Source organism: Oryctolagus cuniculus, chromosome 2 (assembly GCF_051225735.1).
Source record: "Oryctolagus cuniculus isolate XC-2025 breed Fujian yellow rabbit chromosome 2, ASM5122573v1, whole genome shotgun sequence".
Taxonomy (NCBI): Eukaryota; Metazoa; Chordata; class Mammalia; order Lagomorpha; family Leporidae; genus Oryctolagus; species Oryctolagus cuniculus.
The window spans coordinates 175,717,679-175,733,995 of record NC_142868.1 but is presented as its reverse complement, the minus strand read 5'-3'; the positions used below and the strand labels follow the sequence as shown (position 1 = coordinate 175,733,995).

The 16,317-nt window shown below is 47.7% G+C and overlaps 2 protein-coding genes across 17 annotated transcripts in view; one reads left to right on the top strand and one right to left on the bottom strand.

Moving 5' to 3' along the window:
• MEMO1 (mediator of cell motility 1) overlaps positions 1-16,317 on the bottom strand; it is a 652,780-nt gene that overhangs the window by 393,443 nt on the left and 243,020 nt on the right. The window lies entirely within an intron of this gene.
• BIRC6 (baculoviral IAP repeat containing 6) overlaps positions 14,458-16,317 on the top strand; it is a 255,140-nt gene continuing 253,280 nt past the window's right edge. For 8 of the 16 annotated variants that reach the window (XM_089326563.1, XM_089326561.1, XM_089326560.1 and 5 more), the window contains exon 1: positions 14,796-15,245. In XM_089326563.1, the coding sequence (XP_089182689.1) occupies positions 14,900-15,245 (346 nt within the window). In that variant the 5' untranslated portion in view covers positions 14,796-14,899. Of the gene's footprint in view, positions 15,246-16,317 lie in introns of all 16 variants that reach the window. The other 8 variants (XM_089326564.1, XM_008254565.5, XM_089326562.1 and 5 more) reach the window with 5 other exon arrangements.

The window sequence follows — 16,317 nt, the reverse complement described above, 5'->3', positions numbered from 1 at the left end:
AGCCATTGGAGGGTGAACCAACGGCAAAAGGAAGACCTTTCTCTCTCTCTTTCTCTCTCTCACACACTGTCTACTCTGCCTGTCAAAAATAAAAAAAAAAAAAAAAAAAAAAAAGAAGAAGAAGAGGAGCAGCCAGATCTCGAACTGGTGCCCATAGGGGATGCCAGCACTGCAGGCAGTAGCTTTACCTGCTACGCCACAGCGCTGGCCCAATTTAGGTTCTTAAAATGTATCTATAGGCCGGCGCCGCGGCTCACTAGGCTAATCCTCCGCCTAGCGGCGCCGGCACACCGGGTTCTAGTCCCGGTCGGGGCGCCGGATTCTATCCCGGTTGCCCCTCTTCCAGGCCAGCTCTCTGCTGTGGCCAGGGAGTGCAGTGGAGGATGGCCCAGGTGCTTGGGCCCTGCACCCCATGGGAGACCAGGAAAAGCACCTGGCTCCTGGCTCCTGCCATCGGATCAGCGCGGTGCGCCGGCCGCAGCGCGCCAGCCGCGGCGGCCATTGGAGAGTGAACCAACGGCAAAGGAAGACTTTTCTCTCTGTCTCTCTCTCTCACTGTCCACTCTGCCTGTCAAAAAAAAAAAAAAAAAAGTATCTATAGTCACAGAAGCCATTTCTACAGTAAAATGTCAGCAGCTAGTGAGACTGATCAAATTTGAGCTATCTGAAAGGAAGGTTGGATGGATAAGATGAAAGTCCTGGCATCAGTGGGAAACTAGAACCTAAAACCAAGAGTTGGTTAATGATGGTCCACATAGCTGGAAGGTGAAGGTTCTTAGAATAAATGGAAGGCAAATAAACAAATAAAAGAATTTAAGGGAGAGCCTGGTGCTGTGGCTCAGCCCTGGCCTGAAGCGCTGGCATCCCACATGGGCGCCAGTTTGAGACCCGGCCACTCCACTTCCTTCTGTGGCCTGGGAAAGCAATAGAAGATGGCCCAAGTCTTTGGGAGACCCAGAAGAAGCTCCTGGCTCCTGGCTTTGGATCGACGCAGCTCCAGCCGTTGCAGCCAATTGGAGAGTGAACCATTGGATGGAAGACCTCTGCCTCTCTTCTCTGTGTGTAACTCTGACTTTCAAATAAATAAATGTTAAAAAAAAAAAAAAAGAATTTAAGGGAACCGCCCAGTCAGCAACACTCCAGGCTCATATGCAGAAGCGATTTTTCAAAACATTTAATTAACATCCAAAAGGAAACAGTCAAGGGGTGATCCTAACTGAGGTTGACCATGGTTCTGGAACTGGGGTCTAGAGGTCTGTTGGGGCATTTTTAGTGGATACATTATAGCGATGGGTGTCCCAGGTGGGAGAGGGTGTGTGAGGCAGCACTGACTGGTGTGTCCAGGATAGTGGCTACTGCATTTTTCTTTACTGTTTGTACAGCAGTACTAGCATGTCCTGGCCCTGTGAATTGGTTTCTATCCTGGAGCCCTTGCAGAGATCAGGGAACCTGATTATGTTTTAACTTTAGTATCCAAAATATGAGGCCAAAGTCCATTCTTCAGAAACTGAGTCACAGAGGTGGACACTCAGCTCCAGAGGGGTCATTATGCTAGACTGAGAAACCAAGAACAAAGTCAGGTCAGCGCAAGCTGCAAAGCTGGAGGGCTGTGAATTAGAGCTCTGAACATCTTATCAGCTTGGAGTCAGGGTTGGAATGGGAGTGCAGGGCAGGCCAGTGGGTGGCTGGCTAGGAGAACCAGAATTTGAATGTGAGTGCTAGGCAGAAGAAAGAAAAACAAAAAAGAAAGAAAACAAACAAACAAACAAAAAACCCATTTATTTATTTGAGAGGCAGATAGGTAGAGCAAGTTCCCATCCAGTCGTCCACTCCCCAAATGTCTACAACAGCCAGGTGACTGAAGCCAGGAGCCAGGAACTCAATCTGGATCTCCCATCTGAGTGGCAGGATTTCAGCCACTTGCGCCATCACCAGTGCCTCCCAGGCTTCACCCTGGAGGCTGGAATCTGGGATTGAACCCAGGTACTTCCATGTGGGATGCAGGAGTCTTAACTGATGTCTTAACCACAAGGCCAAACTCCCACCCCAGAATGTTGCAATATAAAATTTTTTCTCTGAAATCTTGTTGATTGTACAAGCCAGGGTTTGGTACAGAAAACAGAAACCATTAGAAGTGTTTGATACATAAAGGGAGTTCGTATGGAGGTTTGTGTGCTTGGAAAATCTTTGGCAGGGCAGAATGGATTCTAGGCGAGGCTTTAGGGGATGACTCCTCGAACAATACAGAAATGACTCATCGGAGAGTGACCTCCAAGACCTCTACTTAGAATGAGCGTGTTCAAGACCACAATATCATGGACACACTCCAGGGTTCAGGAATCCAGCATGGCTCTTGTTGCCACAGCAACAGCATCCAACCCTCAGGAAGCTGGAGAAGGAACACGGAGGGAGGTGCCATAAAGCAAAACAAACCTAAGCCAATCAACAAACAAACCCAAAAAACCCCAAAACCTCACGTTTCTACAGCTTTGCCTGCCATGGAAAAATAAGCAAAAGGAGCCAGAAAATTGCTTTCACCTCACTTCTGCCTTCCAAATCTCACTCAGATGTATCCGACTGGGGGAATTCATGTCCAGAGCTGTACCTGCCAGGTGTTCTCCTTCAGCATCGCAGGAAGATACCCTGGGGAAAGGTAGAATTCAGGTTGAGAGAGCCAAGCCTCATTATCCACTGAAATAACACCAATTTTCTTTTTATTATTATTTTTAAAGTTTCATTCTGAAAGCTAGAGAAATAGAGAGAGAGAGAGAGCTGGGGTTCCCTTGTGGGTGGCAGGGATCCAGGCAGTTGAGTCATCACCTGCTGCCGCCCTGGGTGCAAATGAACAGGAAACTGGAGAAGAGAATGGAGCTGAAGCCTGAGCACAGGTGCTCTGATATGGTCTGTGGCTGTCCCAACCAAAGGCTTAACCGCTGCATCCAAGGGCCTACCTCATGGCTGTATTTCAAAACATCTCATGTTAGCCACAGCTCTGTGTGTCTTCACCACCATGCCAGCTCAAGCAGTACATTTAATCTCTTACGACCTGCTCCAGCCTGCTTTGACATTCCCCTACCTGAACATGTGTCCTTTGGCTCCTGTCACTCAAATTTTAGTCCATTAGACTTCCCTCTCCTATGTAGCCCATTCCTGGACACCAGATTCTCTTTTACTTCCTTAATTGCATTTTGCGTACTCTAAAATCATTTCTTTATATAGTTGGAATATACACTATGTGAGGATAGAGACTTTTATCATCTTTTTTTTCACTCCAAAACGTAGATCAGTGCCTGGCACTCTAGAATGAATCACAGGAGTGATCTCTAATTGGCTTTCAAATCTCTGCTCTGGGTAGGGTGAGGCCAATGGGGCACTTGCCTTATGTGCGAAATTTTAGGCATCTCAAAAACCTCAGTACTCATGATATGTCATGTTTTAGTGCAACATGAAAAAAATCAAAATAAATACAAGACCCTATGATGAAAAAGTATCAAAATTTTAAGTTAAAACATGATCCATACTTGTATGATCCTGTTGAACTTTTCTCATAGTAGTCCCATCTTTAGTTCTAACGGAACTTTATATACAAGAGCAGAGAGCTGCCCATAGGTCATATTATGCAGACCTGATTTTTAAAAATAATATATTAGGACTATGCATTTAGCCTAGCTGTTAAGAAGCCAGTTAGGAGTTGGAGTACCTGGGTTAGATTCCTGATTCCAGCTTCTGACTCTAGCTTCCTAGTAATTCACATCTTGGGGAACAATGATGATGGTGCAAGTAATTGGACCCCTGCCACCAATTTCAGAGGCCTGAATTGAATTACTGGCTCCTGGGCATTTGGAGAATGAAGCAGTGGACGGGAGCTTGCTCTCTTACTCATTCACTCTCTCTCTCCTCTTCTCTCTGTCTCATATAAATAAATGAAAATTTAAAAAAATAAAATGAAGGGCCAATGTTGTGGCATTGCACCATGTGCAAAGCTGGCATACCATATGAGTGCTTGTTCTAGCCCTGGCTGCTCCACTTTTTTTTTTTTTTTTTTTTGACAGGTAGAGTTATAGACAGTGAGAGAGAGAGACAGAGAGAAGGTCTTCCTTCCATTGGTTCACTCCCCAGATGGCCGCTATGACCAGTTCTGTGCCGATCTGAAGCCAGGAGCCAGGTGCTTCTTCCTGGTCTCCCATGTGGGTGCAGGGCCCAAGCACTTGGGCCATCCTCCACTGCCCTCCCAGGCCACAGTAGAGACCTGGACTGGAAGAGGAGCAACCGGGACTAGAACCTGGTGCCCATATGGGATGCTGGCGCCACAGGTGGAGGATTATCCAAGTGAGCCACGGCGCCAACCACTTGGCATTGCACCATGTGCAAAGCTGGCATCCCATATGAGTGCTTGTTCTAGCCTTGGCTGCTCCACTTTCAATCCAGCTCCCTGCTAATGCACGTGGGAAACCAGTGGAAGAAGGCCCAACTCCTTAGGCCCTGCACCCATGTGGGAGACCTGGATGAAGCTCTTGACTCCTGGCATCACAGGCTGCAGCTTTACTACATCACATCTGCTTTTTCTTTTATTTCCTTTTGTTTTCTTTTCACAAGAAGCTTGGGGCCAGGGTCAGGAGTTGTTTCGTTTTGATTACCATTATGTATCAGAGAGGGAGAGAGAGAGAGAGAGAGAGAGAGAGAGAGAGAGAGAGAATCTTCCACCCACTGGTTTACTCTCAAAATGCCCACAAGAGCTGGTGCTGGGACAGGCCGAAGCCAGGAACTGAGAGCTCAGTCTGGGTCTCCCGCATGGGGGGCAGTAACCCAACTACTTGATGCATGGTCTGTTTCCTCCCAGGGTGTGCATTACCAGGAAGCCGGAATTGGTAGTGGGCTGGGATTCAACCCCAGGCACTCCTATAGATGCAGGTATCTCAAGTGACATTTTTTTTTTTTTTTTGACAGGCAGAGTGGACAGTGAGAGAGAGAGACAGAGTGAAAGGTCTTCCTTTGCCGCTGGTTCATCCTCCAATGGCCACCGCGGCAGGCGCACCGCGCTGATCCGATGGCAGGAGCCAGGTGCTTCTGGTCTCCCATAGCGTTCAGGGCCCAAGTATTTGGGCCATCCTCCACTGCACTCCCTGGCCACAGCAGAGAGCTGGCCTGGAAGAGGGGCAACTGGGACAGAATCCGGCGCCCTGACCGGGACTAGAACCCGGTGTGCCAGCGCCACAAGGCGGAGGATTAGCCTAGCGAGCTGTGGCGCCGGCTCAAGTGACATCTTAAGCACTAAGCCAAATGCCCACCCCAGGCTCAGCTCAGGCTTTTTGTCACAATCCTCTTGTGAGAACTGACCAGGGTTCTATGAAAAGTACTTTAATCTCTTGTGAGAGCACACCCCTAGTTGATGTAAGGAACTCCCACCTGGCCTCACCCCTCAAAGGGTCAATGCTGTCTTCGAACACCAGCACCCCAGGAACCAAGTCTCTAACACATGCACCTTTTGGAGAAAACTCAAACCATATCTAAACTGTAACCTTCCACTCCTGGCCCCAAGGCTCATGTCCATCTCACAACACAAACTGCATTCCTTTCCCAATAATTCCAAAGATTCAGCTCTTCCAGTACTGCTCAGATTTCCAAATCCAAAGTCTCATCTGAGACTCAAGGCAAACTTTTTCAGGTGCGTACCCTTGTAAGGCAAGAAAAGTTACCTTTTTCAAGAGATAACTGGTGGAACAGGCCCAGGATAAACAGTCCCATTCCAAAAAGCTAGAAAGGAGTTCCAAAAAGGAGGCCAGCTTCGGATCAGCCCAGCTATGGCTATTGCAATAATTTGGGGAGTGAACCAGCGGATGGAAGACCTCTCTCTCTGTTTCTACCTCTGTCACTCTGCTTTTCAAATAATAAATAAATAAATAAATATTTTAAAAAGTTATCTGCTGGCCAGTGCTGCGGCTCACTAGGCTAATCCTCCGCCTGCGGTGCTGGCACCCCAGGTTCTAGTCCCGGTTGGGGCGCCGGTTCTATCCCGATTGCTTCTCTTCCAGTCCAGCTCTTGCTGTGGCCGGGGAAGGCAGTGGAGGATGGCCCAAGTGCTTGGGCCCTGCACCCGCATGGGAGACCAGGAGAAGCACCTGGTTCCTGGCTTCAGATCGGCGCAGCGCTCCAGCCATAGCGGCCATTTGTGGGGTGAACCAACGGAAGGAAGATCTTTCTGTCTCTCTAATTCTGCCTGTCAATAAATAAATAAATAAATAAATAAAATGTTATCTGCTTATTTATTTGAAAGTCAGAGTGACAGTGGAGAGTTGGAGTGAAAGAAAGAGAGAGGTCTTTCTTTTTTGAAAAAGATTTATTTGTTTATTTGAAAGGTAGAGTTACAGAGAGGCAGAGAGAGAGAGAGAGAGAGAGAGAGAGAGAGAGAGAGAGGTCTTCCATCCGCTGGTTCACTCTCCAAGTGGCTGCAATGGCCAGAGCTGTGCTGATCCAAAGCCAAGAGCTAGGAGCTTCTTCTGGTTTTCCCACATGGGTGCAGGGGCCCAACGACTTGGGGCATCTTCTACTGCTTTCCCAGGCCATAGCACGGAGCTGGGTCTGAAGTGGAGTAGCCGGGACTCAAACTGGTGCCCATATGGGATGCCAGTACTGCAGGCAGTGGCTTTGCCCACTGCGCCAGTCCCAAGAGAGGTCTTCTATGTGCTATTTCACTTCCCAGATGACTTTCATAGCTGGGGGCTGGGCCAAGCTGAAGCCAGGAGCCAGGAACTCCATCCAGGTCAGCCATGAGGGTGGCAGGGACTCTAGTACTCGAGCCATTATTAGCTGCCATCCCAGGCACATTAACAGGCGGCTAGATCAGAAGCAGAGTAGCAGGTCTCTAACCTACACTCCAATATTGGATGCAGGTGTCCCAAGCAGTTAACCCAGGTGTTACAATGTCTGTCCCTGCCTTGAGGATTTCTGAGATGCCCTCAGGCCTTCCTCAGCTGGCTTTGTCCATTAGTACATGCTCCGTTTTATTTGTGCTAATCTCTGCTGCACGCTTGTCTCCCAAACATGCTTTATTGCTCTTTCCCTGGCCAGTCTGTGAGTTTTCCACATCTTTCCACTTTGCTACCTTTGACCCCAAATCTCACTGTAAATCTGACAAAAAGTGACCACAATACCCATGGTGCACCCCCGATGCTTGGTTGTTTTGAAATCTTCTCCATCGGATAAAGTAGTCTGTCTTTCTTACTTTTGGCTTTCCATAAAACCTTAGGGTGTGGACACGTTGCAGCCAGCTGCCCACGGTGTAGGAATGGCTAGTTTGCATCTGAGACCAGTTGCCCCATATGTCTTCTGAGTCCTCACCACAATCACCCATAGCACTCTATAGGCTTTTTCTATACTGCTCTTCCAAACTCTTTCCACTTTCCAACTCCAAAGCTGCACCCACATTTTCAGGTAGAGTTATAGTAGCAACCCAATTCCTTGGTATCGATTTTCTATATTAGTCAACTCTCTATTACTATAATACAGTACCTAAATCAGGCTGCTTATGGGGAAAAGAAGATTATTGAGCTCATAGTTTTGGAGGTTCAAGCACGTGGCACTGGCATCAGTTCAGCTCTGGTAAGGGCCCTCTTAGCTGTTTCCCCCGTGGCAGAGGGCAATGCCTGAAGTGTGCGTGGGAGCAAGTGATCATGTTTTGATAGAACAAGCCAGAGAGAGCAACTATGTCTATTCTTTGTTCTGTGTTCCTATCACCTTTGCTGTATCCTAGAACATAGCGTGCTGTAGTTGCTTAATAAATATGTAATGTGGAAATGGGAGCATAATAAATTTTCATTAATGTATTGCAAAATTATTATTAGAAAGATAAATCAGAGGGGCCAGCACTGTGGTGTAGAGGATAAAGCCTCCATCTGCAGTGCTGGCATCCCATATGCCTGCTGGTTCAAGTCCCGGCTGCTCCACTTTCAATCCGGCTTCCTGTTAATGTGCCTGGGAAAACAGCAGAGGATGGTCCAAGTGTTTGGATCCCTGTACTCACATGGGAGACCTGGATGAAGCTCCTGGCTCCTGACTTTGGAGCAGCCCAGCTCTAGCTGTGGCAGTCATTTGGGGAGTGAACCAGCAGGTGGAATCTCTCTCTCTCTCTCTGTCTCTCTCTGTCTCTGTCTCTCTCCCACTCTCTTGGTCTTTCCCTCTCTCTCTCTCTGTAACTCTAAATTTCAAATAAATAAATAAATCTTTAAAAAATTGAAATAAAAAAGACAGATCAGACAACAGATGGAAACAAAGAGAAAAGCAAATGAATTTTCCAGGCATTTTACTGAAGTCCATTTAGTTTCTGTGCTCGTTCCATGCTCTTTCTTTAGTATAAGGCTGCAATCCTATACTTACTCTTAAAAGAGGAAAGTTTTCTTTATTGATTTATTTGGATGGCAGAGTAAGAGAAAGGGAGTGAGACTGAGGGAAAGCAACCTTTCGCCTGCTGGTTCACTCCCCAAGTGGCTGAAATGGTCAGAGCCGAGCCAGACCAAAGCCTCGAGCCAGGAGCTTCGTCTCCCGTGTGAGTGGCGGGGGCCCAAACACTGCATCAGGTATGTGAGACAATTTGTTTGACTACTCATCTTTGCACTGTCTCACACAGTTTCCATAGGGAGAGCAGAAAAACCCTGTGGATAGCAGAAATGAGAAAATTTTAAAAAACATAAAAGAAAAAAATTTAAAAAACCTTGGCATATTTAACAGCAATTAACTTCAATTTCTCAAGTCTAAAAGGCATCGCACAAACCTAGTAAGTGTATGCAAATTACTACAGAGCATAATTTACAAACTCAGCAACAACAGCAGTACCTCCTAGATCTGTGTTAACTCCATGAAGCTTAATTTTTGGCACTGGACGTAATTTTGGAGCTAGCATGTTATTGTTCCCCTGACAGCATTTCCCTTCTTTAAATCATTATATTCACATCCCACATGTACACATCCTGTGACAGCCCTCACTCTGGCCTCTTTCCAAAACACTAAGATACCACTGATGGGAAATGAAAACATATCTGGAAAATATCAGGAAATTTTAATGCTTTCCTAGTAACGATAAACAAGTGTTGTTTTTGCTCCTGTTTTCTTTTGGGTGTGAATTTTTAAATTTTCTTTTTAAAATTGGGCTTAAAAACTCAGAACATGAAATTTACCATATTAACCATATCAAAAATTGAATAGAATTTATTTTTAGAACAGGTTTAGGTGTTCAGAAAATCAGATAGTAGTGAGAATTCCCATACACCCTTTCCCTTGGTCTTACTTTTAACATTCTTTGTTAGTGTGGTTTATTTGTTGCAAAAAATGAACCACTACTGATACCTATTATTAGCCATAGTTTTCATTAAGGCTCCCTTTTTGTGTTACTCAATTGTGTTGGTTGTGACAAACATATTAATGTGTTGTACACACAATATTACAGTGACACTCAGAATAACTTCAACTCTAAAAATCCTTCTCCACTTACTCACAGTTCCTCCCTCTCCCCCGCACCCATGGCAACCACCGATTTTTTGCTGTCTCTATTGTTTTGCTCTTCCAGAACGTCATACGGTTCAAATCACACAGGACACAGCCTTTATAGATGACTTCTTTCAGTAAGCAACAGGCATTTAAGGTTCCTCCATGTCTTTTATAGTTTGATCACTCCCTTCTTTTTATCACCAAACAATATTCCATTGTATGGATGTGCCAAAGGTTGTTTATCCATTCATCTATTAAAGGTCATCTTAGCTGCTCCCAGTTTTGGGTGATCAAGAATAAAACAGGTTGCTTGTAGATATTTCTTGTAAATATTCTTTATATATATATAAATATGTTTTTGTAAATCTATTTCTTCTAAGAATATATTTCTCGTAAAGATATATTTCTTATAAATATCCTTGTGCAGAATTCTTGTGGATATAAATTTTCAAGTGTGTAGAGATGTGATTGCTGGATGGTTTGGTAAGGCTCTGTTTAGCTTTGTGAGAAACTGCCAAGTAGTGTTCCAAGGTGGTTTTTTACCATTTTGCTGTCTCACCAGCAGTGAGTAAGAGTTCTTGTTGCTCCACATCATCGCCAGCATTTAGTCTTAGAAGCTGTAAGTGATAGCTTAATCATTTTTTAAAATATTTATTTTGTTTGAAAGGCAGAGTTACAGAGAGAGAGAGAGAGAGAGACAGAGACAGACAGAGACAGACAGACAGACAGAGAAAGCTTCCATTCACTGGTTCACTCCCCAAATGGTCACAGTGACGGAAATCAGGACCCAGGAGCTTCATCTAGGTCTCCCATGTGAGTGCAAGAGCCCAAGCACTTGGAGCATCTTCCCCTGTTTTCCTAGGCACATTAGCAGGAAGCTGGATCAGAAGTAGAGCAACCAGGTCTGAAACTGGTGCCTATATGGGATGCTGGCATTGCAGGTGGTGGCTTTCTTTACTCAGTACGCCACAACTCTAGCCCCATCGTAACCATTTTTGAGAATGAAGTTTAGTGGCATTAAGTCCATTTACATTGTCTTGCTGCCATCACCGTCTTCTACCCATAGAACACTTTTGATTTGCAAAATTGAAACTCTGTACCTACTAAAAAATAATTCCCCATCTCCCTACCCTCAACCCCTGGTAGCCACCATTCTACTGTATGTCTCTGGGAATTTGACTCTTCCAGGTACCTCATAGAAGTGGAATAATACAGTATTTATCTTTTCATGTCTGGCATATTTTACTTTGCTTAATATTTTAAGGTACTTCCATGTTGTAGCATGTGTCACCCTTTCCTTCCTTTTTAAGGTCAAATAATACTCCATGTTTTGCTTTTGTGTCATTGATTGATGGACACCTGGGTTTCTTTCACTTGCCAACCATTATGAATAATGCTGCTATGAGCTTGGGTGTCCAAATATCTCTGAGTCTTGGCTTTAAATTCTTTTGAGTATGTACTCCAGAGTGGAATTGCAAGCACACATGGCAATTTTCTTTTTAATGTTTTGAGGGGCCAGCATTGTGGTGTAGCGGGTTAAGCCATCATCCTACAACACAGTGTGGATTCTAGTCCAGGCTACTTCAGTCCTGATCCAGAATTCCTGCTAATATGCCTGGGAGGGCAGTGCATGATGGCCCAAGTACACCAACCTACTTGGAAGACTAAATGGAGTTCCTGGCTCCTGGTCCAGACTGTTGTGGTCATTCGGGGGAGTGAATCACAGATAGATAGATAGATCTCTCTCTCTCTCTCTCTCTTTCCCTCTCTCTCTGTGATTCTTTTTCAAATAAGTAAATAAATCTTAAAAAAAAGATGTGTGTAATGGCGAGATAGAAGAAATTCCTGGGAGATTCACCTTTCTATTAGAAATCATTAGACTTTCATTATTTGCTTTGTTCCAAAACTTCAACAGAGAGATTAATTAATTTGGGCAGTAAGGTGATGATTTCTAATTTATTTTGAGTTTGGTAATTATCAGTAATTTTTAAAGAGCTAATTGATCCCCTTATGAATCTCTAGCATCTGTGTGCTACAGTACTTGTATATGGCTCAATAGCATGTGTGTGTGTGTGTGTGTGCACGTGTGTGTGTGCACACATGTGTGTGCTGTGAGTTTTACTGGTGTGGTCTCAATGTGCCATGGCATGACTTCAGCTGCCATAGTATTTACCAATGAATCTTCAGATGTAGTGTTTGTTCTGTAAACTCTGAACTTAATTGTGCCCCACTGCTGCCCAGCTCCATGTACAGGCTTTCTGCTGCTTAGCCTTCTGCCAATCAGCAGCGACAGCTCTAGGGCAGTTTGTCTCTTAGGCCTCAGCCACTGTTCTAACTATCTGACTTCCAATAGTGCTGCACAAGGTAGGGGTATGGTGAGGGGGGCACAGTAGCTAAGAAACTCTACTTTCTCAATGCTTTTCTTTTTCTCGCCTTGTTGCACTTATTTTAGTAAGTTCCAGAACTTCCTGTGCTATGCTGAACACGAGTGGTGAGAGTGGATGTCTTGGGCTTGTCCCTGATTTCAGCAGGAAAGCGTCTAGTCTTCCACTGTTCCGTATGATGTTAGCTGTAGGTTTTTTAGTAACTGCTTTTTATGAAGTTTTAGTAGCTTTTTATGAAGTCGAGGAAATTTCCCTTTATTTCTAGTTTGCTGAGACTTGCTTTTCTTTTCCCCCATGAAAGGGTGTTGGATTTTGTGTGTCAATCAGACCTGCTTTATGAGTCCATGTTTTTTGAGTCCAGCAAATTCCTCATTCCAGATTGATTGTCAGTGCAAAGGAATTTCTACTTCCTTTAGGTAATCACCACCTATGCCCAAAATGGTTTGGCTGAAGGCCTTCAAAAAGCCATCACTACAACACGACTAGTAATGGATGTCAATGGTGTGGCTATTTGCTGTCAGCAGTATGCAGAAAGATGAACTTGACCCAGTCTGTCCCAATTCCATTTCCCTATCACTTCAATTCAAGGAACTGGAACCTGGGTCCTTAACCTCTTACCTGCCATCTTTGAGGTCTCAAGGAGTCCTCAAACAAAAAGACACACTCACACACACTTGTGCAGGATTCTGGGGTCATGTGAGCTTGTGAGATGCTGGTTAAAGGAGGTGAAATAGGATTCTTTATTATACAAGATCTGAGAGCTTCTGAAATGCTATTGTATATTAGAAACCTCCTAAGAGGAGAAATATAGGAGGAGTTGTTTCCCAAATTTCTTTGACTATGGAAATATTTCCAGAAACTCTTCTGGCTAAGGAGCTTTGGAAAATGTCAGTTTACAGGTGAAAGCAATCTAAATTTATAGAGAAAAGAAATATTTTTCTCAATCAAAAAAGGAACACAGGCTAACTGAAAATTTGCTCAATTCTACTCAATCCAGAGAAGCATGAAAGTACATTTGATTTAGATTCAGGGTCCAGGTTTAGTTTGTTTTCCCTTAGTAAGATGGGAGGCTTGATTTGTGCTGCAGGACTGTTTTAGAGGAGAGTCTTTGGATTAAAGAAAGACTTGGCTAAAGGGATAGTAGGAGGGAAAAAAACTTTTTTGAAAGATTTATTATTTATTTGAAGGGGAAAGTGACAAGAGAGAGAAGGAGAGAGGGAGAGAAGAGAGAGAGAGAGAGAGAGCGAGAGAGAGAGATTCTGTCTGCTTGTTCACTCCCCAAATGGCTGCAATGGCTGGGGCTGGGTCATGTTTAAGCCAAGAGCCTGGAACACCAACTGGGTCTCCCACATGGGTAGCAGGAGCACAAGTTCCAGCTTCTGCTGCTTTCCCAGGGACATCAGCAGGGAGCTGGCTCAGCAGTAGAGAGCTGGTGCTCTGATGCGGGAGATAAGGGATGACTGGAAGCGGTGGGGGAATCTGCCGTGCCACAACACTGGTCCCCCTGAATATTTTTTCTCACTTTTTTTTTAATTTAATGAATGCATTTTTACATAGATACAACTTTAGGAATATAGTGGTTCTTCCCCCACCCCGCTCCCATCCCACCTCCCATTCCCTTGTCCATCTCCTTCTTCATTATGGATCATTTTTAGTATGACCTTATATACTGAGGACCAATCCCTTGCTAATCATAGATTTCAACACCCCCTGAATATTTTTCCTTTTTAAAATTTATTTATTTGCGAGATAGAGAGTGCGAGCGAGCACACAAGTGCTCCCATCTGTAGATTTAATCCTCAAATGCCTGCAACATGAAATCAAGCCAGGCCTTTCACGTTGATGGTAAGAACACAATGACTTGAGCCTAGGGAGTGCAATGGCAGGAAGCTGGAATGGTGGGTGGGGCTGGACTTGAACCCGGGTACTCCCGATTTGGGATGCAGGTGCCCTAAGCAGGACTTTAAGCATTGTGGCAAAATGCCTGCCAGTGCAGTGATTCTGAATCCTCATAACAGCACTTTGATTCGGTTTTAAAGAGGAAATCAGGCCTTTCCAAGATAATGTCCCCAAAACATCCAGTTCTGCATTTTCATGACTGCGCTAGAATCTACACATGCTGAAACAATGAAATATACACCTATCATACAAATGTCAGAACCCTGCTTTTGCTGTTGTACTAAATTCACTCAGTATGCAACTGTTGAGGGAAACTGGGTGAAGGGTAAGTTGGACCTCCCTGTGCAATCTCTGAGGAGGACTGGTCAGGTGGTTTGGAAATCTGTACTATATTTGCAACTAACTCTGAATTTAACAGTTGTTTCAAAAAATGTTTTCTGGGAGTCCTTTCTAGTCCACACACACGCACACGCACACAATCCACGTAATTCGAATGACTTGGACTGTGGACGGAGAAACCAAACTCTGTGCCCTCGTCACCTCTTCTCGGGCACTTTTGATATACACAAAGATTTGGAGAGGGGAAGCGCAGGCGCCGTAACTGGCACGAGCTGAGGAAGGGTGTCGGGTTCCTTCTTGGAGTCGGGCCCCGGACCCCGAGGTCTGTTTCCGGCCACGGGCGGGCAGGCGCCCCGCGCGGGCTGGGAACGGCCGGGCACAGCTGGAACCGCTGCAGAGGGCCTCAAGGCGCACCAGCGCAGCCGCCCGAGCTGGGGTCCCGCCTAGCGGAAACGCGGGGAGCCCAGCCCGCCCCTCCTCCCCTCCCCCGCCCTCTCGAGGAGCGGCGTGGAACTCGGCCAGCGGCCACTCCCTGGGCTCGCAGGAAGAAACTGGGACGTTGCGGACGCAGAGCTGGCCGGACCAGCGGCGCGTGGCACGCGCGAGTCCTCCCGCGCATGCTCCACCCGCGCGCCTCCCGCCCCCGCCCCCGGCCCCGCCCCCTTCGCTCCTACTCCCCCTCCCCCGCCCGCTCCCGGCGAGCTTGGCCCCTCCGGCCGGGCGGCCGACGTTTCGCGTGCGTGCGGGCGCCTGACTTCACTTCCGGCTAACGCGCTCCGCTTGCCCCCTGGCCCCGGATGGTGACTGGTGGTGGTGCTGCACCTCCCGGGACTGTCACTGAGCCGCTTCCCAGTGTGATTGTGCAGAGCGCAGGCCGGAAGATGGCGGCTGCGGCTGCGGCGGCCTCGGGCCCGGGCTGCTCCTCGGTGGCGGCGGCGGCGGGGGCGGGAGCGGGAGCGGGAGCGGCCGGGGTCTCAGAGTGGCTGGTGCTGCGGGACGGCTGCATGCGCTGCGACGCCGACGGGCTGCACAGCCTCTCCTACCACCCGGCGCTCAACGCCATCCTGGCCGTCACCAGCCGCGGGACCATCAAAGTCATCGACGGCACCTCGGGGGCCACCCTGCAGGCCTCGGCGCTCAGCGGTGAGTGTGCCGCACGCCGGGCGGGGGCTGGGACCGCCGCGGGAGGAGCCGGGCCGGCTATCGGGCCGTGCCTCCAGAGGCGGGGGAGCGGCCGGGTAGGGCTGGGGGTTCGGGCCGGAGGCGAACGGAGGCCCGGAAGCTCATGGATGGGGATCTTGGGACTTGGCCCTTCGGGTGGCCGCAGCTGGGAAGGGAAGCCTGGCGAGTTGGGGAGCGGTGGGAGTTGCCTTTCGGACCTCGAGCGTCCGGTGTGGCGCGGTCCTCTGGGAGAGGTGAGGAGGGCACGGAGCTCGCCGCGGAGAAGGCCAGGCCCCCGGGTGAGGTGGTGGACAAGGTGTTGGCCCAGCGCTCTGCTGGAGGAGCGCGGAAGGCTCGGAGGGGTGGGTGGGTCCCGGCGGGAGAGGTTGGTGGCCGGAGGCAAGGGGCGGGGAACGTCCGAGTCGGCCTTTCCTTCCTGAAGAGAAGTGGCGGGGCGGCCGGTCCGTGGGTCCCGCAGGTGCGGGGACCGACCGCAGGCTTCGCGCCCGGGTGGGGGTGGGGTGGGCCTGCATGGGGGTGGGGAGAGAAGTAGGCGGGCCGGCTGCCTGGGCTGTGGGGCTCTGGCGGACTCTTGGAGACTAGACTGGTCCCCCAGCCCGGACTTCCACCTTCCGTTTCCCCGGCTGGACTGGCGGTGTGTGATCTTGGGTTCGTAATTAGGTGAAACTTAAGGGCCTCCATTCTTGTTTGGCCATAGCGAGCCGAAAATTGGGGTCTGCAGGTATGCCAGCGTCTCACCATTGGAGGCCGGCACTTCGGTGGGTAGTGTAAACGTTGGACCGGGGATGGGACTTTTAGAATGCATGAGGTGAACGCCCACTGACGGGCTGGAGTGTTTTGGAATCCCCTGGCTAAGTTACCTTTGGCAGAGATGACAATTTCCTTTGCGGTTAAATGATGAGCGGCTTAATTTGGATGTTACAGGATGTGAGTTAGACTCATGCACAGAGATCTAAATGTATACAGGTGTCTGCGTTCAGCCAGATACAGGTAGTTATGTGATTTACCAGTTCACTTGTATTTTAGCAGCGAC